The 27647-nt window shown below is 38.3% G+C and overlaps 1 protein-coding gene across 2 annotated transcripts in view; it reads right to left on the minus strand.

Moving 5' to 3' along the window:
• LOC123034053 (IQ motif and SEC7 domain-containing protein 3-like) overlaps window positions 1-27647 on the minus strand; it is a 159106-nt gene that overhangs the window by 71881 nt on the left and 59578 nt on the right. For both annotated transcript variants that reach the window (XM_044451111.1, XM_044451112.1), the window contains exon 2: window positions 11336-11365. In XM_044451111.1, coding sequence (XP_044307046.1) covers window positions 11336-11365 — 30 coding nt within the window. The remainder of the gene's footprint in view (window positions 1-11335; window positions 11366-27647) is intronic.

Here is a 27647-nt window from a genome sequence, read left to right on the forward strand (position 1 = left end):
TTTTATATTTTTACTGTATAATATTTTAATTGATATATTTGTAGCTGCTCCGAGGCTTCGGCGAATGGGGCAACATAGAAATTTTCTAAATAAATAAATAATTCATAAATACATAAAATACTGGAGAGCTGTGAGATATGGGACACTGGTAAACTTTGAGATATGGAGAGGCTGTGGCGAGCATGAATGCTCTTCCAAAATGTGTTTTGCAGGACCTTATGTGAGGCTTTGCTCATTTTGGAAGGGCTGCGTGTTTGGAAATTAGGAAATTGTAATTTTGTTCTTTTGTACTGGGGAAGGGGCAACTTTGCCTACCTGGGTTTTGGGGGTACAATTTTACCTGTTTGGAATTGTTTTTCTGGAGAGTGTCATTTTGACTGATTGCCTGGTTTTTGATGGAGAACAGCTTTTGTGCCTGCCAGCTTGAAAACAAGTTTTGCCTCTTTGCTTTTGGAAGTGAGAAGATGGAGACTCAGAACATCACTAGTTTCTTTTGGTAAAAGAGGTATCTTGTGCTTTGTAGTTCAATATTTTAAGCACAAACCCAACCTCTGCCTTGTATTTCTTGTGAAAGTTACTTGTGTTTTGTAGCAGCCATGTTTCTCAGCTTTCTAAATCTCACCATTTCCTGGAAAATGGTGCAAATCTAACCATTACAGTGTTAATTTTCAACAAATGTATAGAAGATTGTCTATACTTTTTCATTCTCACAACCATCTCTGTCTCACTATATGTATTTTCCAACCTTTCTTTATTTAAAACCTATGGAAAGAATATCCTCAAAAGTATTATTTTAAATAGTCTTTTCTTTTGACCAACATCTGCTAACCATTATGGTTTAATTATAAGGTAGCTTAGTATGGCATGCAAATACACCTGATCTATTTGGTGGAAATGTTGATTCAATATCTGCTTGAAACACCCGATCTATTCTAATATGGATGGATTCAAGGGTGATGTATTTCACTCTACATTTTTGTCTTTAGCTGTATAGTAAAATATCAAATCTCACTGATCTATTGTACCACTATAGCATTTAATAACTGAAACTCTCTGTGTGGTTCACAATTAAAATTTTATACATTTACAGTTACTGTTTAAAACCAAAGTAAAACCCACCAGCAGTCTAAAGATGTAAAAATTCAATAACAGACGTAAACAGTGTGGCTGACTGGGTGACCTCTGGAGTGAGGTCCTTAAACAGGTACTTAGGAATGTCACATTTTCCCTGTTAAATCAACGGAATCTAAAAAGTACTTTAACCAAATCATGCCACCAGTCTTTTACAAATGTCAAATCAATAGGCCTGTGTTAAAGTCTTTATTACCTCTGAGGAGTAACTTGTACTTTCTCAGAAAGGTACATAAATAGATACTCCATTGCTTCTTCTCTACTGTTTAGATGTTGCATTTAATAAGATGTCAATTCAGCAGATAGAGTTGGGGCTTGTACTCAGTCTTGTGTGGTATGGGGGACTGCTTGTGCCCTTCCATTACCACATGAATTGGAATGCATGACCTTGCAAATGCATGATCTTGCAAGACAATACTCCAATAAAAGCATTCCAAATTTTCAGCCTGTGCCTTGGCTATGTGATACTGCTGTTTATTTCATGCATGACTGACCAGATTCTCAAGCAGCATGAAAGTGCTTTTGCATTCTTGAAAATGCCTGCTCATCTCTTCAGGTATGTGTGCAAATATTTAATCTACTGAATTAAGGAAGTAAAACATGGTTGAATACTCAAGGTCAAAATTGATATGATTTAGGAAGGATCTACAATGTTAATTATTTTCTCTTTGTATAGTACAGGTTTGGCTACTCAAGAATGTGAATTTCATCTTAATATCAGAAAAAGAGAAAGTGTTCCTATCTTTGCTTCCTCTTAAAGGAGTCACAAATTCTTTTGTTAACTTGGCTGATTAACATATATTTGGCAGAAGACAGAGAATGGGGTACATCCACAGCTATACACATGCTGGTTTCTATATCAGCATTTGAACTAGGGGTATACAGAATATTAATCTTTTTGAATTAAAAATGTGAAAACAATGCATGTGGAATTTCCCCAGCACTGTTATATCTATGGAGGCACTGCTCTTTCACAGAGTAATCCCAATTTCTTATTTAGAGTAAATGCTTGTATTTATAGGTCCAAGGAATGCTCTGCTACTATACCTTACAGTTCCACAGGCTGAACCTTTTCTGCTGTCAGCACTTCTGTTAGAATACTTTAGAAGCTCCGAATAGCTTGTAGGTATGAGCAGGGGCAGCATGAAGGATGTTCAGGTGGGTTATGGCTCTGAACCTTCTTAGCAGGCTTCTGCAGCTCCATCCCTCCCTGCCTCTTCCCCGTGGGTGAAGGGAAGAATGTAAAAGGGCAAGGCAAAAACCAAAACAGCAAAACGTCTTCCTGCCTGGAGAGCAAGATGGGTGGGTGAACAGGGCTCTCTGACTGGCTGCCCTGTTTGAGCTGGGAAGGCAGGGTGGGGTTCAGCATGATTTGAGGCCAAAGTGCTCAGCACCTGCCATCACCTTGTTTCTTCTTGCTCAGGTCTGCCTCTGCTGGGCTTCTAAGCCCTGGTTTTGAATGGAGACAGACAGGAAAAGGCCTCAGGGTAAAAGCAGAGCTGCTGCCAAGGCGCACCCTTCCCTCTTGCACCATTATTTCTAAATGAGGGCGTATGTTTGCATATGTGAATTAGCAAATATCTGGCCCCTGGCCCCAGATCTTTCAGGTACCTGGCACTGCTCCTGTGTCCAGGAAACATTTTTGGTGCCAGTAAGGAAGGAGTGATTTAAGCACCAGAGCTTATCTTGGCCTCCTGCCAAGGCCATCCAACTAGTGTTACAGACCTGATCCTGAAAGGTGTGGATTGCTGGTAGTTGGGCAGTAGGAGGAGAGGGACCTCCTGGGATTGGCTGCCAGACCTCATGTCATCACTAGGCCTCTCTGTCTCCCTCTGGACTGCAACTGTGTCACAGGTGTGTTTCCCTGACCAACTCCTGAAACCACTGCTGTGAGGAGACCAGAATAATGTTAGCTTTCTGCTTTTATTAAGGTGGTGCACTTATCTTCCATCACATTTTAAATCCATCCAAACTGATGGCCATTGCTACATCGTGAAGAAGTGAATTCCATAGTTTAACTCTGTGAAGATGTATTTCCTTTCATCTGTCCTGAATCCCTCACCATCTCACTTTCAAGGGATGATCTTTGAGTACAGTACAATAAGAGTCAGAGAAAAATCCCCCCCCCGTACCATTTTCTGCATATCATACATGATCTTACATAACTCTGTCATGTTTCCATGTACTGTCCTTTTCTGTAAACTAAATCACCCTAGTTTTATAGTCTTTCTTCACAAAGGGACTGATGCAGCATCTTGATCATTTTAGTTGCCCTTTTCTGTACTTTTTCCAAATGTGCAATATTATTCATAGCTGCAGTGAACAGAATGGTACACAGTATTTTAAATGAACAAAATGCATAAAGTGAGTATGCTATTGATATTTTTATTTTTATTTCCATTTATGCTCACCCTGGAGTTAGCCTTCTGAAGAGCAGCTTATCACTGGGTTAGCAGCTCATCTAGCTGTTCCTTCTTGAGACCTTAAAGTGGACTCAGGTATCCAGAACAAGTTCCTCATATTTAAGGGGAAAGCATTCCTTGGCCTTGCCTAGCCTTATTCTCCCTGCCTATGATCATCACTATTCCATCATTTGAAAGGGTTCTGTGCCCTGAAACAATGCCATTCCGTCTGCCCAGCATGCTTGGAACTGCCTTCCAGAACAGATGCACGAGGGCACCATCTTACTGCCTTCAAATCCTCTCCCAAAATCCCATCTCTTTCATGAAGACTCTGGCATCCTCCTTTTATTTTCATGACCTACTGTAAGTCAGCCTGCAGCTAACTGAGCACATAGAACTGAAACCACCACATACAGCTTCCCTACTTAGTCTTCCTTCCCTTTCCTCCATATATAGTGCAAATTTTAGAGTATTAACTCTAGTCAACAAGAACCTGCCTATTTGTAAGGTAACATGAACACTGATGGTAAACTATCATCTTAATCAATATCCACTGCCACAAAGTGCTGGCAGGAAAAGCTGCCCTCCTGCATATCATCACAGAAGGCTGGCTAGTTTCTGCAGCCGGCACTGTGGCTATCCTGCTGCTTGTCATCACAGAAAGGCTGAGCAGGAATAGATTTGCATGGAAAGAAAGAGCAGGCTTGCTATTATGTCTAGCAGGCTTAGTGGACTCTTCAGAAGCAGATACTTCAGTGGAAAGTGCAGCCAGACCAGATGTTGCTCCTTCTTTTCACACACTAAGTTACCTTTTGCCCATTTATTGAAATCTGAAATGGTGTGTTACTAGTTGTGAATCCTAATTGCTACACAGCTTATCCTCAGAAGGATTCCTGTCCTACAGAAAGACAGATATATACAATATATTCATGGACCTAAATGGGGTAATGGATATCTTAATTGCTCCATAAAAGGACACCCATCATGCATTTTTTTCCAATTCTGAATGTTAGATGACAAGGTCATAGGTTTAATACTGGTGATGAAAACCCCTCATTAGTGCCATTCACAAATATATTTCAGTCTAAATACTTCAGCTTGAATGATTTTTGTCAGGCAATAAACAACAGAAAAGCCATGCAATTGATCTGATGTGTCTGTCTCCTGTTTTCCTTTAATGTGGGGAGCAAGGGAGATGGCAGGCCTGGGAAAGCATTCGGATTATGAAGAATGCATCAGTGAGACTGGGGAGCATGGATTAGCGCAAGGTTCTGGGATGCCACAGCAGGAGGAGGGGATGATCATCTCATGGCCAGCCACTTCACTGCACCAGACCGTTCCTGATGATACTTAGGGTATACAGCCAGTGGGATGAGCTGCAGGGGATGAATGACTCACAAACAAGGACCAACCCCTCCCCTTTGAGTTGGACCCATGGCAAGGTGCCAACATCGATCAGACACCCAGTAAGATGAGCAAGGAGTGAAGAGGAGGCTTCCAGATTACCCCTTCCTCCAAGGCTTGGGGCACAAGCAAGTTCATAAGGAAAGCTTCGGGAGGTAATCACTAGATTAGGTTCAACAAACTGTTTCGTGCCTGCTCAAAGATTCATGTAGGTGATTTGTATTTAGAAGCAATAAAGAGTGTTTTGGAAGGAAATGGTCTGTGGCTGGTGTTCGTTTGAGGAAGGAACCTCAGCTTGCAACATTTAAATTAAGTGTTACCAGTTCTTCAACTGGTACAAAAGCTATTCTCTTAAAGAACTGAGTCTCTCTTCTATTCTGCATTGGTTAAGGACTATTAGTTTTCTGTTTCCTTTTAACGAGTTTATATTAATATAGCCACAAGAAAAACAAAAATGGCCTCTAATCTTCTTCACTGCTTTCCCTTGAATAGAAACAGCAGCATAATCTTTGCCTTTAATAAATAATTATCACTCTACTAAACTGCACACTTATTAAATGCCCCTAGTAAAATCTAATATAGCTGTAATGTGACACAGAGAGAAACAGTGAATAAAAACAAATTAACTGTATAGCAAAAAAAGAGTAAGCTGTTGACTATTAAGTACCCAGGTGATACTATGATATGGAGGCAAAGATCTATGCTTCACATTCAAAATTATTTTTTTTTAAAAACAGTTATAAAATCTTAGCTGCCAGAAATAAATTATTTGCAACATAGTAATTATTTGCACTGAAAAATGGTAGTATTTGCACTGAAAAAATGGTAATGTTCAGCATATTACGTTGGTAAACTTGGGCATGCTTATTTGTTTATTGTACCCTGTCTTTTCACTTTCCAAGGAACTCAAGGCAACTCACATAATTATTCTCCTTCTCTCAATCTTATCCACACAACAACCCTGTGAGGTAGGTTGGGCTGAGAGTCTGTGTCTGGCCCAAAGTCACCCAGTTAGCTTCATGGGTGAGCAGGGACTAGAACCCAGATTTCCTGAGTTCTCACTCTTAATCACTGTACCACACTGGCTCTTATTCATGTATGGAAATAAGTCCATTGGGTCATACTAAAAAACAATTATACATACTGTCAGCCTGTTTTCTCATTTAAACCTTCAAATAATACAAAGCAGTTTTTAAGAAAGTTGTCATTTTATCACCATCCATTGCCATTTTCGACACTCTAGTTTAATAATTAATTGCAAGTATATTCATTGTATTACCATGAATGTGTGTGTATGCATATGTTTTAATTCCTTCTTTAGTTATTATTTTTGCTGCCACCTATGTTAGAAGATGTTCTATGCTCCAGACACTGCATTATTATCTAAGACAAGGGTGGCTAATTTTAGGGTATCCGAGGGCCATTTTTAACCCCCCCACCCCCAGCCTCTGTGCATGGATAGCACTCTTGTGTGCTTGGTAGGGTACAATAACAATTATGGCTGATGTAGTGAAGTGCTACAATGGTTAAATTTAACAAGTTATGAAGCTAAATGCGACCCTTTCAGCATTCCATAGCTGTCATTTTGGGCATGGTGGTAATTTATTTAATTATCCAATGCCACAGGAATGGTTGGGAAGCATACATGGGACTGCATCTGGCCTGTGAGTCACGTTGCCTACCCCTATTCTAGAGGACTGGGAAGACTGTCTTGCATTACAAAAATGAGCCCTGAATCTCCATGATGGCCATATTTCCTTACAATACACCAGAACAACATAACTTCAGAACCTATAAAACTACTTTATATAAGATCATTGGTGCATGTAGCATATTAGTTCCTACACCCACAACATCCTTCTAGAACTTCAGACAGGTGTCTTTCCCAGTCCTATGCATAGATAGACCAGCGATTAAACCGGGACCATTCAGCATGCACAACATGGTCCCTACCTGTGCTATGCCTTCAGAAGACAAGAAGGCAAAATTTGGCTGTCAACAGAGAAGATAAACCTTGTCAATCCCAAATGTTCCAAAACAATTGTACGCATCCAATCCTTTTAGTTTTTCTTCCAAGCAACTGGGCGTAAGTTTTGTAACCCCACAAATAAAAGGTACTATCAACAGAATGGAGAAGTGAGCAGTTTTTCGACAATTTCCTATCTCTCTGGAGATTCCAACCCCAGATCTGTTCTAGGGTGGCACTCACCCCTCTAGACCAGACATGAGGGGCACAAGGATATGCAAAGGAAGAGGGGAAATAGCTAAAAATGACTGCTTCCTTTTCTGCTGGTTGATGCCTTCCACTGGTAGAAGGCACTAGTTGGGTACCACATTAGGAAAATTGGGTACTATGCTAAGAAAATTGAACAATAATACTTTCTGCAACTATTTCAAGACATAGTAGCTGAACACCTGACAACAAAATTAAACCCATCTCTCCTACTGTAAGAATTCTGAGAAATTTAACATACTGTGATAAATAGACTACATCATTAATTGCCAGGTGCCAGGTGGGTAGGGTGGCATTTATCATCAGGCAGTTCTTGAGACCACCTGTAGTGTTTTAATTCAAAAGTCTTCCCACACAAAACTAGCACATATATAGCCATCAACTTGTAAAGATCGTCTACTTGGAAAAGTTTTGAATAACAAAAAAGGTGACCTTGGAATACATCATATATAACACACCTGCCTACACACATTACAGCAGAAATCACTGTATATGCTGCATACAATGACTGAATCATACCACAAGAGAACGTGCAGTTCTTGTCAGCCATTACTAGTACCTCATTTCTAAGAAGTTAGAGGAAAAATGAGAGACAAAAGTTGAGCTGGTTAAGGACTTACAGGAGACTACATTATATCTATCATATTTATGATGAAAGGAATCTTTGCCATACTGTCAGGATCTGGGCTGCTCTGGTAGCCAGAACTAAAGCAACCAGAGGACAGCAGGACTGGTCCCAGGCCCTGCTGGGCTCTCAATCTACAGACAAGCACCAGTTGGGAGCTTTAAGAAAAAATTACATAAAAGCAAGCTCTTCCATGCAGATCTGGCCTCAGCAATGCACGTTCTCCTGTTTGCTGTTCTGCCTGCATCCTTCCTGAGCTTTTGTGCTCCAGCTCCTGCTCCTGCTCTGCATCCTGCACCATGCGTCCTGCCTCAGTAACACAGGCTCACCTTTGGTGAGCTTTGCTTTGGCGTCTGCACCTTGCCTGATGGCTCCCGCTCCCGGCCCCAGCCCCTCCATGTTGCCTTGCTGTTGTGCCTGTCTCTTGCCTGGCCTATACCTTGCCTTGCAGGGCTTCCTATGAACTGTGGTTCAGCCCATGCATCTTGCCTGAGTCTTACTGCATCTGGTTCCTGTTGCCTGAGCATCTTGCTTGCCATGTCTCCTGCCCTGTTATCCTGTGCAAAGTACCTGCACCTGTTTGTCCTCCTAGTTCTTGACCCTGGCTTGTTCCTGGCCATGTGCTTGTTCTGCCCTCATACATTCTTTTGGTTCCATGGCTATGATTCAGCCTGTACCATGGCTCTGATTTGGACTTGCCACTGAACCCTGCTTTCGCACTCTCTTTCCTGATGTTCTGCTGCCCTGATCCTGGTGCATCTGTTGCTCTTGTCTTGTCTCTGGCCACTCACATCTCAGCCCCAGACCTTGGCACGTGTAATGAACTGATGGTTCAGTTGATAATAGTTAACAAAACGTTTTCACATCATGGCCATATTCCAGAGAATTTCATATATTCTAAACAGGATTCAGACAAATATAGTAATTTTCTACCATAGAAAGATACTTTCCAGCTGAAGGGAAACTGTTCAAGAACAGTTTGTGATACGAAAACAATAGTCTGTAGTTCCAAGAAATGAAATGGCTATCTGAATGTATATATAAGGCCTTGTACATGCTTAGTGTAATGCCTCTTTAGACCCCATCTTTTATTCTTTAAAAACAAATTTAAAAAGTCAGTGTCTTCCTCTAAAACAGATGAATAATTAACCATAATCATACCTAAGCAATGAATAAACCATTGTTACTCTGAGAGCAAAATTCATAAATCAGTTTATTAAGAATTAAGATATTAGATTGCTAAAATATATTCCTCTAAATAGACTTAAAAATCAACCCAAAAATCCTTTCCACAACATGCCACACAAGTGTCAAGTCGCATAGTCCTTGCAGAAAAACCAAAACTAGGAGAGAAGCAGAGTGCGCAAATTAGAAGCAATAACTAAGAATTAGAAGGTAGTAAAAAACGCTTTAGCTATGCCTGAATCAGTATTTTACACTCAAAATACAGTAAATATGACAAATATTCATGGCTGTTATATACTGTGCTCTCTTTTCACTACCTTTAAAAGAGTTTCTTCTTTGATGTTACTGAATAAATAATTTGGGGATCTAACTGGAATCCAGTGAATTTTTCCACATCAAGGAATTCTTCCACATTAGCATGACAGCCATAATTTAATTAAAAAAAAAACATAACTGGGTGCAGTGAAGAACAAAAAAAAAGTCCAAAATAATGACTATGCAAATCATCTTAGATGTGGATGTTAATTAATTGTGCTCACTGTAGTACAGACCAAACCACTCTCTGTCTTTACTTTGGTTAGGAGAAGGCTTTTCACACGCCGGTGCTTAGAGTAGGGATGGTCAGCTTTGAAGAGGTCAGGCCCTTATCCCTGTGTCCCCACTCTCTACGTTGACTGCATTCTTTCTGCTGTGGCATCACAAAATTAGTAGCAGGGTGGCGACAGGAAAAAAAAAAAAAGAATTAAGAGCAGCAAATTGAAGAAGACTGGCTTTAAAAGCAATTTCTAGGTATTATCTGATAGACAGAGTTTTCTTTGTATATTCTTGAACAGTTTGCTTCTACTGTTACTTGTCAGGCAGGTTACATTTTTGGGGTAAAAGTCAACAACACTTAAGCAATTTATGTTCTATTTAAGATTACAATGGAGAAAAATATAAGCACATAAAAACCAGTGCTCAAACACTTAGAGATTATCAAATGTGGCTGAAATATACCCAATATATGTAAGTCGCATGCATATGGAAGTGCTGCAGCCTGTACAGAAACTTACAAATTTAGGTTTAAACAGCAGAGCCAGCATAATAACTGTCATTATTTTTAACACAGTGCTTTATCAAATACTAAATTTGATATTTAAGCTATACTGAATGGCCTTCCTAATTAAAACTTCATCATAACAATATATTTTCCTAACATCAAGTTATATGTTAAATGCAGCAACAGCCAATTTAAAACTAATTTTCTGAAAATGAGTTATTGTAAATGTGCATTGGTATTTATCCAACAATATAAAGAAGTTCAGGCAATCTACATAATAGTCATATAATAGTGATTAAAAAGAGTATAATTTAAGGGAACAAATATTTTACTGATGACTACATAATTCCCTTATGACAATAGTAAGTGTTAGAAGCTTTATCTTTTTAATGTATTAAAATAAAAGTATGACCAACTCATGAAAAAAGCCTGTATAGGGTCCAAAACCCAGTCAAGATTTAGCCTATTTATTTTCCTGGAGATCAAAAACACTTGAAACCATGTAAAATAAGGAAACAACAAACCACATAAGAATAATTATCAAAGTTGAAAAAGCTGTGAACAGTGGTTAATCATAGCCAAAGAGCAATCAAGTTCACACTGCATCTGTTACAAGATGTAATGATAAAAGGGGTATTAATTTCACACTGGAAACAAACAGGTGTGCAAAAAGGAAGCTGATACCCAAATGCCTAAATTTAGCCAGCAAAATGCAAACTTGGAAGCAGGTTACAAATCTTACAGTTAAACAGCAATTTTCATTCATGCAGGGAGCTGAATATGCAGTTTTTCATTGACAAGTTACGTTAAACATTTATAGATGTGACAAAAACACCAACACCCATCTTTAAGTGGAAATGAAGGCATTCAGAGCTCTCAAGCATCTGTACTCTGGAAAACAATAATTTTAAAGTCTCTTCTCTCCTTTTAGCTGCAGACTACTCAAATATAACTCAGAGTGTGAACTGTATAACATGATATGGCATGTTATAAGTGGATGCCATCCTCATGCTCTTCTAAATCAAAGCAATTTCAGAATCTCGGCTTTCCTCAAAGATAAAATACTTCCTATGCAATTTTCAATAGTAAACATCTTGTTTGATTAAAGCACAAAAACCATTTTCATGATTAAGAAATGACTTATGTCTAATACTGCAATTATAGCATTAAAATATATAAACATCTGACCTTGTAAAGTACCAGTAAACAAACTTTTGCTTTTATGGTTTCCTATCCAAGAAGAAGGCAAGAACAAGTGTTTTCATCAAGACAGATTATTACATAGAGGCTACGTAACAAGGAAGAAAACTACATACCTGATGCTTCTTGAACTTTCACCTTCAGACCTGTAAAATAAAATAAAAAAGTAAAGTTCATCAACTGAAGGTAATCTGCTTCATATTTGTCTGCTATTGCCTGCTATTTGACATATTTGTTTTCACAGTTTTACTGATTAATTAGATTTCTCTTCTGCCCCATTAGCCAAAATGGTCTCTCATTTTGAGATATGTAAAGATCTTTGTAATTGAACAAAGTAGCAGTTTAAATGACATCCTTTAAACTGATGTACATCCTACATTGCATGATAGAATATCCACTCAAGCAACAAGACTTTTCTATCATCTTTGCTCCCAGGTATAGCTACCTACTTCTGGAGCATCCACCAACATTCCAGGGAATACAGTGGGAAAAGGGATCACTGCAGGTGGAAAGGGAACTGCCCTTCCCATTCTACTGACAAATCCTTTTCCATCAGTAGAAATATTTAATTGGCTATCATTTTAGTTATGCATGACTGCTTGGCATGATGCAGGCCTTCGAATGAACATCCACTAGAACACAGTGCAATGCATTTGGATGTTCCATCTGCCTGCAATTCCTGATCTAATGAAAATGAAATGTGCCTGCTGTCAAATTCAAACTTGTTAAGAAAAAAGTATCAATTTCAGACTAAGCATACAAGCAGTAGATTATTCTATACAGCTTTGTTTCCTTTTCTAGCCTTTGTTTTTGTTTTCATTTCAAAGTAGCATTGCAACAATGTAAAATAAATATGAAGGCTCAGAAGTTTAAAAAAACTCCACAGGAGTCCTGATTCCACAAATAATAGCATTTTACTTCTAAAACCTTAAGTGTCAAAGTCAAACCAAAAACAGGAGTTATATCAGGGGTGGGGGATGTAGTCCATGGGCTCTGTGTGGCTCCTGCCACCCCCCCCCCGGGTGAAGCTCCTGCAATTAAGCATTTTTGCCAACAAATTGTACTCTATAGCAGCTATGGAGTGCTAAAAATATCCCATTTACATTGTTTGTTTTAGCACCTTGTGCTAGTTAAATTTAATCATAAAGGATTAAGCTCTAAAGAGTTAATTGGCAAGCAGGCTAAATTTAACCCTTTTAGTGCTACTGAATGCTACAGAGAAGTTTCCTGTGGAATGCCAATGGCAGTCTATCAGTTTTTTAAAATGTATTTCTCTGCCCTCCAGCTACCCCCCAGAGCTCCAGCAGTTGCTCACCTGTGCTAAACAGTTTGCAATTTTTAAACTGAATGAACAAAAATAAGAACAATACCACATAAGTAGAAAATGTTTAATGAGATTTTCCTACATAAAAACAAAACAATGGCAAATTGTCTAGGAGCAATCACAAGGCACAGGAGGGGCAGTAAATATTCTGCAGGCTTTAGATTCCCTTCCTCTTAACATGTGGCATTTTAAAATGTAGTATATTCTATCATTTCTGGGTAAGAAAGCATGCTCAAAAGGTGACTATAAGACATTCTGAATCAGAGAAGCTCCCTTTTCTTCTTGTATTCATAATTTTAATATGGTGATTAATGTCATTCAAACCAACAGAACTTCAATGTTTCTAAATAAAAATAGAATGCTGATGCAGTCTTTTGACAGAATCAGGAAAATGATCTTACATATTCTCCACTGCATGCTCCTCTTATTCATGAAATATTAAAATTGTATACAGTGTCAGTGACATGGGAAGCATGTATCTCTGCCTTCTAAGGGCAGGATGATATATATGTATCCATATCTATTAATATACACGTAAATTATTCCTTTTGTGATTTCAACAGAACCAGTTTATAATGAAAAAACTGAAAAGGGAACAATTATATGTAAATTAGCATTGTTGGGTTTTTTTTAATGTTAACCTATTACTTTACAGTCATTTAGTGAAGAAGTATATTCCATATTTCCTCCACAGGGTTTTGTTTTTTGTTTTTTGTTTGGGAAAAAGCTTGGAAGCCAAGCTTTTACTCCTCTCCCTGAAATTCCCCATCCCTTATTTTGTTGTTATTATTGCCGTATAAGTCTCTATTTTCTATTTATTTTACTATTCTAATTCTGCTACATTAAATAAAATAGAATTCCCATCCTCACTGCCTTCCTACCAGTGGATCCCAGGACTTGATTTCATGGCACATGGTGCAGTACCTAAGTAGTTATGGTTATAGATTTTGCCTGGAGAAGAAACTCCCTGGAAAACCAAGGTATACCCTTTGAGTTTCCTCCCAATAAATCCAGTCCATTCACCACCATCCAGTTCAGAGCAAGTATCAAGCCCACCTACACCTTGAAACTTGGATTACTTACTCAGGCTATGCAGCTAACTGAAGCATTGTTTCATGGCAGCAGAGCTGTCCATGGTACTATTGAAATAAATTTCGATCATCTAAATCAGTGATTCCCAAAGGGTATGGTGGAAAGATCAGCGCCCAGTGAGTTAAAAGGGACTGGCAGGGGGAGATGTTAGGAGATTACCGATGAGGCCCCATGGGGCCTCTTAAGCTGACCAGCCCTCAGGGCCATCGATGCTGTGCCTGCTTCGCCGCCACCACCTCCACCAAAGAGCCTGCCTTGCTCTTCCTCACAGTCCCATAAGCCACTGTACACCCACTTCTGATGCCCTGTTGAGAGCCAGGACAGGAAAGGGGGCAAGAGAGGCCAGGAAAGCAAGGGGTATTAATAAAGTTACAGAAAATCTAACCACACCCAAATATTTCATTTTTTTGGTCTAAGGCTGTGATTTTAGTCAAGTCGACAAAACCTGTAGCAAGTCAGTGATTATGAGTGCTCTTGCTGTTAGAAAAAATCAGAGTAATGTATTACAATGATACATGAAACGAATGTTTAAATACACAAGCCGGAGCCAAACAGAAGTAAACAAAACACGCTATTATACACTGATCTGGAGTAGCAGGTTGGGGTCTGAGATGGTAAGCTTTCCAGATTGTGTTCCATTTTATTACTTTGTCAGGTGCACTTCAGGAGCAATACTACATATGGTTAGATCAGTCAATCAAGAAAGTTCATTGTACTACTCAAGGGCCATGACAAATCCATTAAATGAATGAGCATAACAACAAAATAAAGACTTTCAGAAATATGAATAAATTAAAGTGTACTATGAACAGAAATTAAGCTTTAACTCTGACTCTCTAATGCAGTTTATAGCAATTTTCTCCTTTCCTGATTTTTTTATGCTAAATCAAACAAAGCAACTTTATGTGTCACATAATTATTACTATCACTTAAAAGAAAAAGAACTGTTTCTGTCAAGGAATTCCTGTTTTCCTACAATATCAAGCGGTTCAAGAATCTCTCTCTGGATTCAGTAAACAGAAGCCAGATAAGATGTAATGAATGATATCTTCAACTTGATATAAAGCACAAATATATAATCTACATTCAAGAGGTACCTTGCTATATTGCCTATCCAAAACAGTGCTTAGCATAACTTGAAATCACAACTCAATAAAGGCATTTCTTAAAGAGGATGGTCTCAATATAGACAGGTATCTAGTTCTATAGTGTTGTTTTCAAAAGAGGAAACCACTTAGAGAATTTAGTATTCTCAATTAATTGCAGATCTTTTCTAGAGTCTGTCCAAAATAACCAGTCTCTTAATTGTTTCTTATCCAGAGTATATATGGTATTTAGATAAGAAATATAATAGTTACATGCCAAATTATGGAGCCCTGACTTCCAGGTAGAGTTTTCATTCATTTCCAAATGGCAGAAAGCTGGAAAAAGTTCATTAGGGAGAAGAGCAATTTGTTCAGGGTACCGCAATTGAGCATGGGCCAATCTTGACCTGACGGATAGCCCTCCTGATTTCTGTGGACAAGGTTGCAGAGACTGAGGAAGGGAGAAAATGTTGATATTTCCAAAGAAAGAAATTTCCAAAATATTTATGGTAGTGCTGTCAGCCCCCCAAATTTCAGCCCCTTAAAGCATTTGTGCAACCACTTTACTGCAATAAACTTTCAAGGTAGGTTCAATCAGCTGCCCACGTTTGTTATGATAAAACTTCATTAATGCTGCAATGGTTTGCTTTGCCTTCAATTTTACTACCATACCATGCTCTTTCCATGAGAACAACTCATTAAAAAGGATACCCAAGTATCTAAATGAGTGAGTTTGTTCAATAACTTGCTGGTCTAGACATCATCTATACTTAGATCTACGACTGCCAAAAACACATGGTTAGCTAGAAAGAATCTTACAACTCCAAGCATCACCCCAGCCAGAAAATAACCTGGCTGCTTGAAGAGAGCCCTGCTTCTAGGGTTTGGAGATTTATTAATCAACTTCCATGTGGTTTCTAAGGATGATTCACCTTTTTCAGGGGAGTTCTGATTAAGACAGTTAACCTTATCCAAGTTAAATCAGCCCTCTCTGTCCAAGTTATATTTATTCAAATATAATATAGTCCATTGTGAATTCTTCCACTTTCTGAGGCTGTCTGAATTGGAGAATGAGAAATACGTAAGAGACAATGACCATTTTACTGTGTTTACTGTGAGCATCTGGATAAGCTGCATAGAAACATGTCTGATATATTTCAGGATCTTTTTTTGCTTAAAATGCCAGACTGGGTGAGCAATCCATTCCTAGATATCAGCAATAAGGAAACTTCACTCCAAAATGACATTGAGCTGAGGCTAAATTTTAAAAATCATCTGCTGCATACCTTGAACTGTGGAACAAAGTCAAGATGTCCTTTATTGTCTTCCCCACATCATATTTAGTAGAGCAAGGCTTCAGTACAGTTGTCCAGCTTCTTTCCAGACTGAAAATACCTGAATGCCGGAATCTAAGACTACTTCTTAATGACTTCCAGCTTGATGCTGAACAATTAATATGTCTGCACCAAGCACAGCCATCCCATTGAACTATGAAATCAATGTATTTACATATGAGACATACATTTAATTGAAAAACAGGAAATAAAGCGATTTGCAAAGTTAGGCTTCATCTGTGAAATACATACACTTGTTTAACTTTATAGTGCCAGATTGGTTGTTTTAAATTTGCAATAGAGGAGTAGACCTAATACAAAGAAAGAGGTGTGGGGGCACTAGGGTTGTCACCCAAGAGGAAAGCAGACAGCAGCCCAAAAAAGTTTGGGGATCAGTGTTCTAAATCCTACCATTCTGCTTTTGAATGATTCGTGTTTATGAGGCTGGCACTTCAGAATTTGCTTTAACTACCTTCTGTAAGCCATTACGTTTTTTCAGGTCAAGTTTTTCAGTCAGTATCCTTCATATCCACCCATCCTTCACAAGCATGAAACAGTCTGAAACATGCCAGATTAAGTAAAACACATTTTTAACTTTATGTTGAATAGATACTTCATACATCATATATACATAGATGTACACACACTATCGCATACACTTTTGAAGATAACTTAAGCTTTGATTTGTATTTTTGTAAAGCAAACATGTGTCTTCTCAGTGGGATAGCAGCCAAGTTTGCAAAAGACTATAATATCACAGCAACAACTACTACAAAGCTATCATTTTCTCCTAGAGGGATTTAAGGCCATTTCAAGTACAGATATCCCAAGCACCGAAGAACAGAATAAAAATAGTACAAATACAGTTTCATATTATATTTCATCATGTTGCATTTTCATTTTAATTGTTGCAAACCATACCAAGAGCTTTGGTTGCTGGGTGGGCATGGAAATTCAATAAATAAACTTTAATTTGATAGAAAATTAGTGAGATTCCACGTAAAAATCAAGCAAATTCAACAGGATCTATTTTAAGTCTTCTAAAACCAACTCCAGCCCATTAAATACCAAGGTGTGTGTGCCTGCATCCTTCTGTTTTGGCTTTCTCCCTCTCTCTGTGAATGTGCTTGCTGTCTCTGTGTGTAATATGTATGTGTTCTCTCAGTGTCCTTTCTTCTACTGCCCTAGTCACCATCCTTTGTTCCCTTTCATGCCCATGCTGCTCTGCTCTGTTCTCATGCTTCTCCACTTTCTAAACGCTTACATTTTCTTCCTGTCCTTCCTTAGAACAGTGGTGGTGTTGTAGTTTGGTAACTGCTTGGCAACTTCGCCTAATATCCACATCAGGCAGTCTGTTTGAGGGATTCTAAGATGGTGGCCACTTGCTATAGATTACAGTCAAGCAGATTCCATATAAAAGTGCTACTGTTTGGGTGAGGTCCAAGTGAAACATGCAGTGGTAGCAGCAAGTCTTGTGGGTATAGCAGCCTCTACTGGCACCATGGTGGAAACCAAATCCTACTGCAGCCAAAGAATATTCCCTATTTTTCCTCCTGGGTGGGCATTTAATTGTTACTTTACCACCTTCTATCAAGAAGCATTATTATGTAGAGATGCTCTGACTTTGTCCCCACTGAATCTGCAGGAACTGGGCCTACTTATCCCAAACTACAGCATTCCAACAGAAACTCCAAGCCCAGAAAATCCTGAGATACGCCAAAAGGCTGTTGCGAACCACATTACCTCTGATTCATGTGGGAGACAGTGAACAGGCATGGCCTGGGGAATGGAAAGTAACATAAGTAACATATGCCTATCATTCAATGCTAGCCCAAGAGTTGACCTAACTATGTTTTGTGGAAAAGGGAAGAGACGGATTCAGTTTGGAATCAACTTCTTGAGTGGTACTTCCTGTCTCTCATTAGCTGTTTCATTAACAAGGATTGTCTTTTTGACCTCTGCAATATTCCTGCTGCATCACAAAACCAGTCTAGCTGGCCCGCTTTACCATAATAAAATCTGTAGTTAGAAGCCTCTTGTCTTGATTTGTTTAGAAGGACAAAGGAGGGGCAAGCCTGCTGACAACAGACTCATGTATTACTTACGAAGGCACTTTACTTCCTAGACCTAATGATCTCAGTTTCACATATTTAGCTCCTTGTGTTTTGGGCAGAATCTGCTAACTTGGAACACTTTTACTAAACAGCAGCTTGTACACTGTGAAAATAAAGCCTATGTTACACCGGGAAACTATTCTACAAATATACATTAGAACTAAACTCCACAGCTATTCAATGTTCATGAAGGCTTGTTTCCTGACCACAGCAAAGTACTCTGGAGGCTATACATGTCTGCAGCAAACATAGTAATGCTAGAGAAAAATACTTTTAAATCCTTAACACCAGTCAAATCTTCCACTTTCTATTTACCATACAATCAATTATATCCTCCTCATTATCTGTCATCTACCTGGACAAACATCACTAAGACACTTCTCTCATCTGCTCTAACTATAGTATTCCCCAAACTTCTTTCTTCCTCGATTCCCTGCTAAATCTTGCCCACTCATTCCATCTATCTGTGTTCTACCCAAACCTGGAACTTTCTGACCTGATCTTCCTCACTGTTCTCCAACCACAATTCTCCCTCCTCTTATACCTCCCTTCACCTTTCCCTCTTCTCCACATTTCACTTAATTTGTCAACATGCTGTTGTTCTCACCCAACCTTCCAAATCGAGACAATTTTTCTTTTAACTCTTGTGAGGGGAAGATTTCAGGAAGCAGAAGGAAGCCATTTAACTCTTTCCTTCCCAATGTTATTTAATTGACAGGTAGCTTAACTGTTCAGATAGTTCTTTTTCACTTGTCTAATTGTTCTTTTAATGTTTTCATAGGTGGAAGCTCTTCTTACACATTTGTTCCTTTAAGTCACTCAGGGATTGTTCTTTACTCTTTACACACTGCCTCTGAGTAATGTCATAAAATCACAGTTTAATTCATCTCTCATATATATATATATATATATATATATATATATATATATATATATATAACCATGATCTTTCCCCCTTCAGCTTCACTGCCTACCCTTTCTTATACTATGTACTATAAATACTAAAGAACAAAGTATAGGATGAAAAGTCACTGAAATGATACCATTCTCTAATAAAAGTTAACAGTGATAACTATCTTACTTGTCTGAGCCAAATTCATATCTTCAGAGTACTTGACCTATAATTCCATGGCTTATATTATTTGCTTTCCACCTTCCCATTCCACCAAACACTTTTAAACATTGTTGCAACTTTCATGACCAATTTGTTATTTGCAGGATCTCTGTTTCCCTGGATTTAATGTTTGTTTTTACATTATAACTGAAAACATTGCTTATAAGATTGTTTTTAAAAATACAGTTATAAGTCGCAGCAACAAGAGATTGATCTCATATACAAGCAACATAATGCCTGACAAGGAACTTGCACGGGGTCTATGCAAACGTCAGGTGCATTAGAAAAACACTCCCAACAAGTGTTTTTCTTCAAAAGTTGCTATGGTCTTAAGCACATATAATTTATTCATCCATCCAATACTGAAACCCTTTCATGTTTTCAAGTATCTTTTATTTCTTTGTTCAAGGTATTGAAGTATGTATGCTTTTCTTAAAATGCCAAAGCCTTTGTTGGTGCCTCGTAGCACTAGTTATATCTTAAAACCAAAGCAAACCACACACACAAGCAAACAGCTGTAGGTAGCAAGAATACTCTGCAAGTGAGAATCATGGCACCCTATTAAATCCTATGTGTTTTGTATTTTTCTTTTCAAAGCAGCTGCTCAACACATTGTCTGTACATGCCTGTTGCCTTGCATGTCATTCCACATCAGAATACTGTGTCCTTTACTCCTACTGTCCTGTGCCAAAGTGAATTTCTTAAGGCAAGATGTATAAGAAATAATTTGTTTATACAAATATGGAGTTGCACTTAATTCAGCAGAAAGCAGTGCTAGATTGTATAATAGTTGCAATGAAGGCAGCAACAAAAGGAGACAAGAGCAAACCAGGTGAGGAAGAGTAAGAAAAGAGAGGAGACATCTAGTATTTTCCCAAAATGCAATAAATGTTAAATGACAACTTCAATTACCATGCTTGTGGAGTAAATAGTAATATGGTTACGATTTTGTTGCAGTCCAACATAAAAATAATATTTTCTCAGACTACTGTTGGGATTTGAATGCAACATTTAAATAAAGCTCAGTGAGTGGCACTGCCTAAAGCTAATTATTATACTAGCATTTGTTTAAGACTCAATATATGGATTGTTAACCAAGCTTTGCCCTCTAGAGGGTCATGATTTAATATATCTGCAAAGAGAGGAGTGGAACGAATAGAAATATTTAATATCTATTTTTGTTGTTCAGGTGCAGTTATTGCTTCCAGATAGAGGCAAGATGGCACAGTGTGGTTTCCTTTCTCCTCTTAAACCATCTCTTACTATACAGATCTGTTAGACCCCTTGCAGTCTGGCCACATCTTGAAGCTACCATCTAGCAGCAACATGGTAAATGGTCCTTTTCTCTGTGGTAGCACTTTTCCCTCTGGAATGACCTCAGCTTGGCAATGTGTCAGGTACTCATGATCATCTGTTTTTGATAATAATTAAAAACATACTTGTTTACCCTTGCTTTATCCAACTTGTTTACATGTTGCTGTACTTCCATAATGATGCAGTATTCTCTAATTCGCTGTAAAGTGCTCCAGGAATCTTAAATGAAAAATAGTTTATAGATCTCCTAATATAATAAGTACATAAATTACAAACAAGTGTATAAAAGGTAAAGGTTTTCCCTTGACATTAAGTCCACTCTAGGGGGCAGTGCTCATCTCCGTTTCCTAGTCGAGGGAGCCAGCGTTTGTCCACAGTCTCCGTGGTCATGTGGCCAGCATGACTAAACACCGAGGTGCACAGAACGCTGCTACCTGCCCACTGAAGTGGTACCTTTTTATCTACTTGCACTTGCATGCTTTCGAACTGCAAGGTTGGCAGGAGCTGGAACAGAGCAACGAGAACTCACCCTGTTGTGTGGATTCAAACTGGCGACCTTTTGATCAACCAGCACATCAGCACGGCGGTTTAAACCACGGCGCCACCTGCAGTCCCTTAAACAAGTGTATACACGTGCTTAATTGGCTTTGTGAAGGACACAGACATGCAAATAAGTCCTGCCCCCAGTGTCACTGCACAACTTGCTCTCAGGCAGACTTGGAAGTGCTGAGCACAAAAGCTGAATGAGCTTGCAGGAGGTCCATGCTCAGAAATACTAGTAAGGCATGGTTCATGATCATGGAATATCTGGAAATGCATCCAGCTTATAGAACCCCATACAAACCTTCACACCCAATGCACAAAAGTCCAAGCAGAAGCCAGATGTGCAGATGTGCCCTACATGTGATCCACTGAACATCTTTACAGGACTATTAATCCTACCTTCATAAAAGATATCCGTATCATTAATCAGAGTGAGAAAGAAAGATCATATCCAAACAATAGAAGACTTTCTGTGCTCTAATTATTTGCATGCACATTTAAAAAGCCAAAAATGCCATGCAATGTTGTGCTTTTATCAACAGAAGGCTCTTTGATTCTGTGGAGATTTGAGTCAAATGAAGGAGAAAGGTATTATCTCCCTTCTCTCCACAGCCCCATGCCTGCCCAGCCCATCTGTTCCACAGGGATGGGCGAATGCCTGACACAGGATGGGAGGAAGTGTATGTGCTGCAGGAAGAGGCAGGCAATGTGTGAACATGGCTTCCCTTTCATCTGTTCACAGAAGCCTCCATTGGTGGAAAGGCAGCACTTGATATAGCCCACTGTTTGTTACATCAGTTTCCTGTTCAGGCTCTTCCTATTTAGCTCAGGACTGTCGACCACCTTCTTCTTACCTCCTTGTAGAGCTCTTGCCACTTAATTCGGGTATCAGCTTGGCAAGCTGCCAACTGCAATGAGACTTGCTTGTACTAATGCAACATAGCATAACATATACTCCAAAGACATCATAGCACAGCGTATTTCTAGAAAGCATAATGCTTCCCAATATTAAAATAGACATCATTGCCTATTGTAACAATTCCAGACATGTCTTTTCACATAAACCCTAACCCTTTACTGTTGATTCAGAGCAACACAATAAGCCATGCATTCTGCATGCCTTTAATTTGTCCAGAAACAACATCAGGAGGGGAAACTCCTAGTGTCTAAGAATTGTAATTTAAGTCACAATACTATGCACAATCCTAAGGCTGGAGTATGCCGGAACTCATAGAATTTTTTCTGTGTGATATGCATAGAATCTTCCCCTTACAGGACAAAGCATGAATGATGAATTATTCTTTTTAAATCATGAGCCAAAGTGAGACCCTCACCTATCAGTGCACATAGCTCAAGCTAAAAAAGTAGTGAGTGAGCCATTCCACTTTGCTTTCCATACAAGGAATTAAAGTTTAAAATGTAACTCTTTTACCAAGGATATTCCTATACAAGAACAAATGGTGGATTCATCACTGGCTAATCTCTTAAATCAGAGTACAACTACAGCCAGTTTTCTGAACTGGCTATTTCCATCATCCCAAACTGAGCCCAAGAATATGAAGTACACTTTTTCTAATCCCGGAGGCACACCCCTGACTACTGCAAATTCCAATCTCCCACCCTTCTTTTAACACAAAGTCATTGCTTTCAAAAATCTAGAAAACATAGCAAAGAAATGTCAGACAGAGACTATATCCCTTCCCATATGTGTCCACCTGGCCCCTTCGATCATCACTGGAGGTCCTTCTCAAGGAGCCCCCTCCTCAGGAAATAAGGAGATAAGCTACAAGGAGAAGGACCTGCTCAGCAGTGGAACCTCGACTGATGAATTAGCTGCTCAGAGAGGTACACCTGACACCTTTTCTTTACTCTTTTCTGCACCAGGTGAAGATCTTTTTATTCACCCAATAGTTTAAAATGATTTTAATGCTTTTTAATACTTTACATCTCATTTTATAGTTTTGCTGCTGTGCTTTTTATTATGTCTCTTTTGGCAAAAAAAAAAAAAGAGAGAGCATATGAAGTTTTATAATGGTTTGGTTTTTCGATTGCTGGATTTTACTGTTATATTACATGTTAGTTTTAATATCACTTTAATGAGATAGGAGAAAAAAATCTCAATTAAAATAAATCAAACTGAGAGTGCATCTCAAGATTTACTGGCATACCTAGAATGGCATGACCATGAATTGCTCATACCATAGTTAATCTTGCAATTCCTTCCAAGGGAACAGATTAGACTAGAAGTAGAGTCGGAAAAGGCTATAAGGCCATCAACCACTGCTCCACTTTCACTTGTAGTCACACATCTGACTGCAAGACTACACCTTAGGAACCTTAGAAAAAGCATCTGTCATTCTCCATTTTAACTTAAGAATATATTTGGTAAACATCTTTACCAGCTGTTGCCCAATCATTCTTCATGCCTCACTTCCCATCCTTCATGTTTATCCCCACTGAATAAATTATCCTCTTTCTCAGATTTGTTGAAGTGAAGATATTGTTCCTGAAGAAATTGAACCTTAAAACTATATAGGAAGGGATATTCAAGTTTTCTAATGGCCTAGTATATACCAGCCAGAATGGAATCACATGAGTTTAACTTTTCATTTATATTTCTTTTTTAAAAATTATCAGTGAAAAAGCAATAAGAAATTACTAGCATCAACATGCCAATTTCTACTGTAATTGTAATCTGCTTCCATACAAAAGAATACAATATTTATTCCTTAACAAAATATGTGTTTCCCATAAAATTCTATTTTTGAGATCTCATTCCACAGGTTTTTGGTGCTCAGAGTAGTAGCTGTATCTTTAAGTAGGCCATCAACTGGAAGAGATTTAAAATTTATAGCTTTTGTTAGTAGCAGGCTTTACTGTATAGTACGTATGAGAAATATATAAAAGTATACACAACTTAAAACACGCACTACTTTGTAGAAAGTAGATTGCTACATAAACTGCATTGCTTAACTCAGAATTATTCTGGTATAAATATAAATAACTGTAGAAGACTTTAAAAAAGGAGATTCAGAGGAGACATGGATAGGAGCTTTCTATATCTCAACTTGTGGGTTCAATCTATATTCCAATTTTCAGGTCTACAACTTTAAAAGGTTCAGACTTAGACTCAACTACATCAATAATCCATAGATAATGAATCAGTAGGTGCAGATTAAATGGTACTTTATAATCCATGCCCCAAATCTCTTAAGTGTCAAAGAGCTTTTAAGCTTAAAACAATCAGCAAATTATTTTACTAAAATATATGTATCCGAGAGCATACTGAAATAGAGATACTAACTGCACAAACCAGTCTAAATGTTACTATTTGGAATGCTAAGTAAACACAATTAAAACACAAGTTATAGAGCTAATTTATCATACTTTGATGACATATGGAGAAATGTATGAAGTGAAAACCATAAAACCCAATAAGCTAAGTAGGTACAAGACACATATAGCCAATTTAGGAGCATTGAAAGACAGGATTAAACTTCAAGTCAGTCCAGCTGGTTGGTGATTTAAAAAGAGATGCTCTTGGTCAGGATATAGGCTTCCTTATACAGCATCTTTCCCATGCAATAAAGCTTTCTAATACTTGAAGTGCTAATGCTTTTGCCAAATGTACCTAACAAAAACTTGAAAGTGACCTTCCAAATCAGGAGAATTACTAAAGTATTTGTAACAGCAATTTGTAATAACACCACAGCAACTAAGAGACTGAGCTACAGTTCAGGATGTCTCTAGTTGAAGCCAAAAACCAAAAACTTACCAAATGGTCTTAGTCACTCTCTTCCATTCTCAGTCCCACATATGAAATATAGAACTGTTGCAAGTATAATGTATTATAACAGTCTAAAGTACCATATAATTGTAAGCAGTCTGATACTTAAAGTTAATATATTAGGGAAGTATGAGAGGGATTTCCATTTAAAATACATACATACATATATATATATATTAAATTATTATCATTATTCTAATGTCTATATTTTAATTTATGTGGTTTAATTTATTGTTGTAAGCCGCCCTGAGGCTTCGGCAAATGGGGCGGCATAAAAATGTTTTAATAAATAAATAAATAAAATCAAAGCAAGTCTTGATTGTTTTGTTTGGTAGCATTTTTAATTTCACTGAAGTCTCTGACTCAAAATACTTCTACCAAAGTACATGCCCAACACATATGGAAAGTGTACCTTTCCTGTGACACTCACAGATGATCTTTATTGCATTTATTGATCTGGTTTGCATGATCAGCACAACCAAACACCAGATTGCCAGCATACAACCTTACTGTCATGGCTTCTTGCACTGTCTGAACCTGAAAAAGGTGCTTACAACAGACCATGGATCCTAGATTTGTTAACCACTCCAACAAGCCATCCTTGCTCGATCTGGACATCAGAGAAAACCACTCCTGTGAGCAAGTATGCACAGGTGTGGTTAACAAGCCACTGCCACAGTGAACTACTCCACTGCCTTCATTGAGTCAAAAATATTGTCCTTCGGGAATTGCCAACTGATTTCCAAGTATACTTTTAATACTTAAGAAGACCCAGAGACCCATCAAATAATTCAATCAACAATTTATATAGCTTAGACATGAAGCCTTCCAACTTTAAGATAATTACAGTTAGTCAGTGGTCATGTAATTTCATGTTCATAGGCTGGAATAATCTTCAAATTTTGAACTGTATTTTATAACTACAGATAATTCATTCAATATTATATGTGTGTGCTAGCTATTAAGCAAGTTTGTTTAGTCAAGAGTTTTAAGTATTTATTGGTTCCCAAATTGATTTTCTATAAGCTTATGTATATGTTATTATATAACTTGTAAACTGACTTATATATGACCAAATCAAGATACAAACTGGTGCTAGAAAACTGGAAAACACGTCATTGGCAAACTAGAGAACGTTCTCTCCTTTAATGTCCCCAGTGTGAGGTAGGAATAGCAGTCATCCACACAGGGTTCAGCTGTCCAGGTAAACACTTCCAAAGCACAGACAGAGCTACCCACCTTGACTGCTGCCTCACATCTTTGTTTGAGAAAGGGACCTATTTGTGTCAATGAGAAATAAAGAAATGTTTTAAAGACCATACTGGAAAAAATGTTATTGATCATCTTATCCTATTTACAACTGGATAAGGTAGGAAAAAAATTAACAAGTTGAATATCTGCTACCTACTAACTATAATCAGGTTTTAAGAGCTACTTCTGATGTTTACTTAAGTAGTATGAAAGCCAATGCTCTGTTCTTTTCCTACACAAAATACCACAGTTCATCCAAAGATAGAAAGACAAGTATTCCCATCATGGAGAGATGGGATATGGGGGAAGAAACATATTATTCTCATAGAGTTCTGCTCCATGACGGGAACATTTGAGGAAGATTTAAGTCAGGCATGTATGCAGAAACAATGAAAAATTGTGCACACATTAACATAAAGGGCAGAAAATATACAAACAAAAACAGGCAATGCCTCAATCTAGAAAAATCATATGCAAGAGGCACATCTTTGAACAAAGGAGGGTCAAGAACCAGTGAGCCAAGAAGTTCAGACAAATGTACATCCCAAGAGCTCAGTTCAAAGATCAAGTACCAGAAAGACAAGCATGGCCAAAAGGATTGGTGCAGGTACCTAGTAAGACAGGGTCAGACTAGAGACATGCATGGAAGCAGGAAAAAACTGGAACTGGGCAAAGGTCAGGTAGGCATCAGGCAGGAGTGAGGAGGTAGGTGGGCGGGCAGGCAGGTGGGGGCAACCAGAAAACACAAGAATTCAGAAAGCTGCAACACAACAAAGCCACCAGAACAGCTCATGTTGCTGTAGCAAAGAGCAGCAGTGGAGTGAAGCCTTTTATGTAGCTCCCCAGCGATAAATGCCACACAGCTGTTCCCTACAAGGTGTTCCTCATTCTGCACGCACTTGCAGGGCAACTCTGGTTCTGAACCTGAGTCATTGTGCATTGTAACAAAATAAAAATGCTGCAGTACAATTAGAGGAAACAAAAACCAAGCTATAATAAATCAATAAATTTAAAGTTCTCACATCATCATTGCCAGATTAATTCTGTTTCCAAACTACACACTCACAGCATTAATTTATTTTAGTACTTTCAAAGAAAAGACAAAAACACCCCAGAAGTATTTTGTACTAAGCAGTTTTGTTTTTCTTTTAATTTCCGTCTTTCCTACAGAAAGAAGCCCTTGAAGATTTTCTGCTCAACTTCCTTTTCATTGTATAGATGCCAGCAATATATTTTTCACATCAGGGAATGAAACAACTTGCTACAACTCTTAGATTTGGAAGAGCAAAATGACATCTGTATCCTTTGTGATAAAACTTCTAGGTTTCAGCATTCTACAAAACTGCTGAGTGGATGCTATATTCCAGAAAAAGTCAGTCCACTGAAAGTGCAAGGAGACAATAGGGTTCATGTTTGGGTTTCAGACAAGAAATATTGAGAAATTAGTTCTCTGTGAATCCTACAATTAAA

The sequence above is a fragment of the Varanus komodoensis genome, unplaced genomic scaffold (assembly GCF_004798865.1).
Source record: "Varanus komodoensis strain SLA01 unplaced genomic scaffold, ASM479886v1 scaffold6_2, whole genome shotgun sequence".
Classification (NCBI taxonomy): Eukaryota; Metazoa; Chordata; class Lepidosauria; order Squamata; family Varanidae; genus Varanus; species Varanus komodoensis.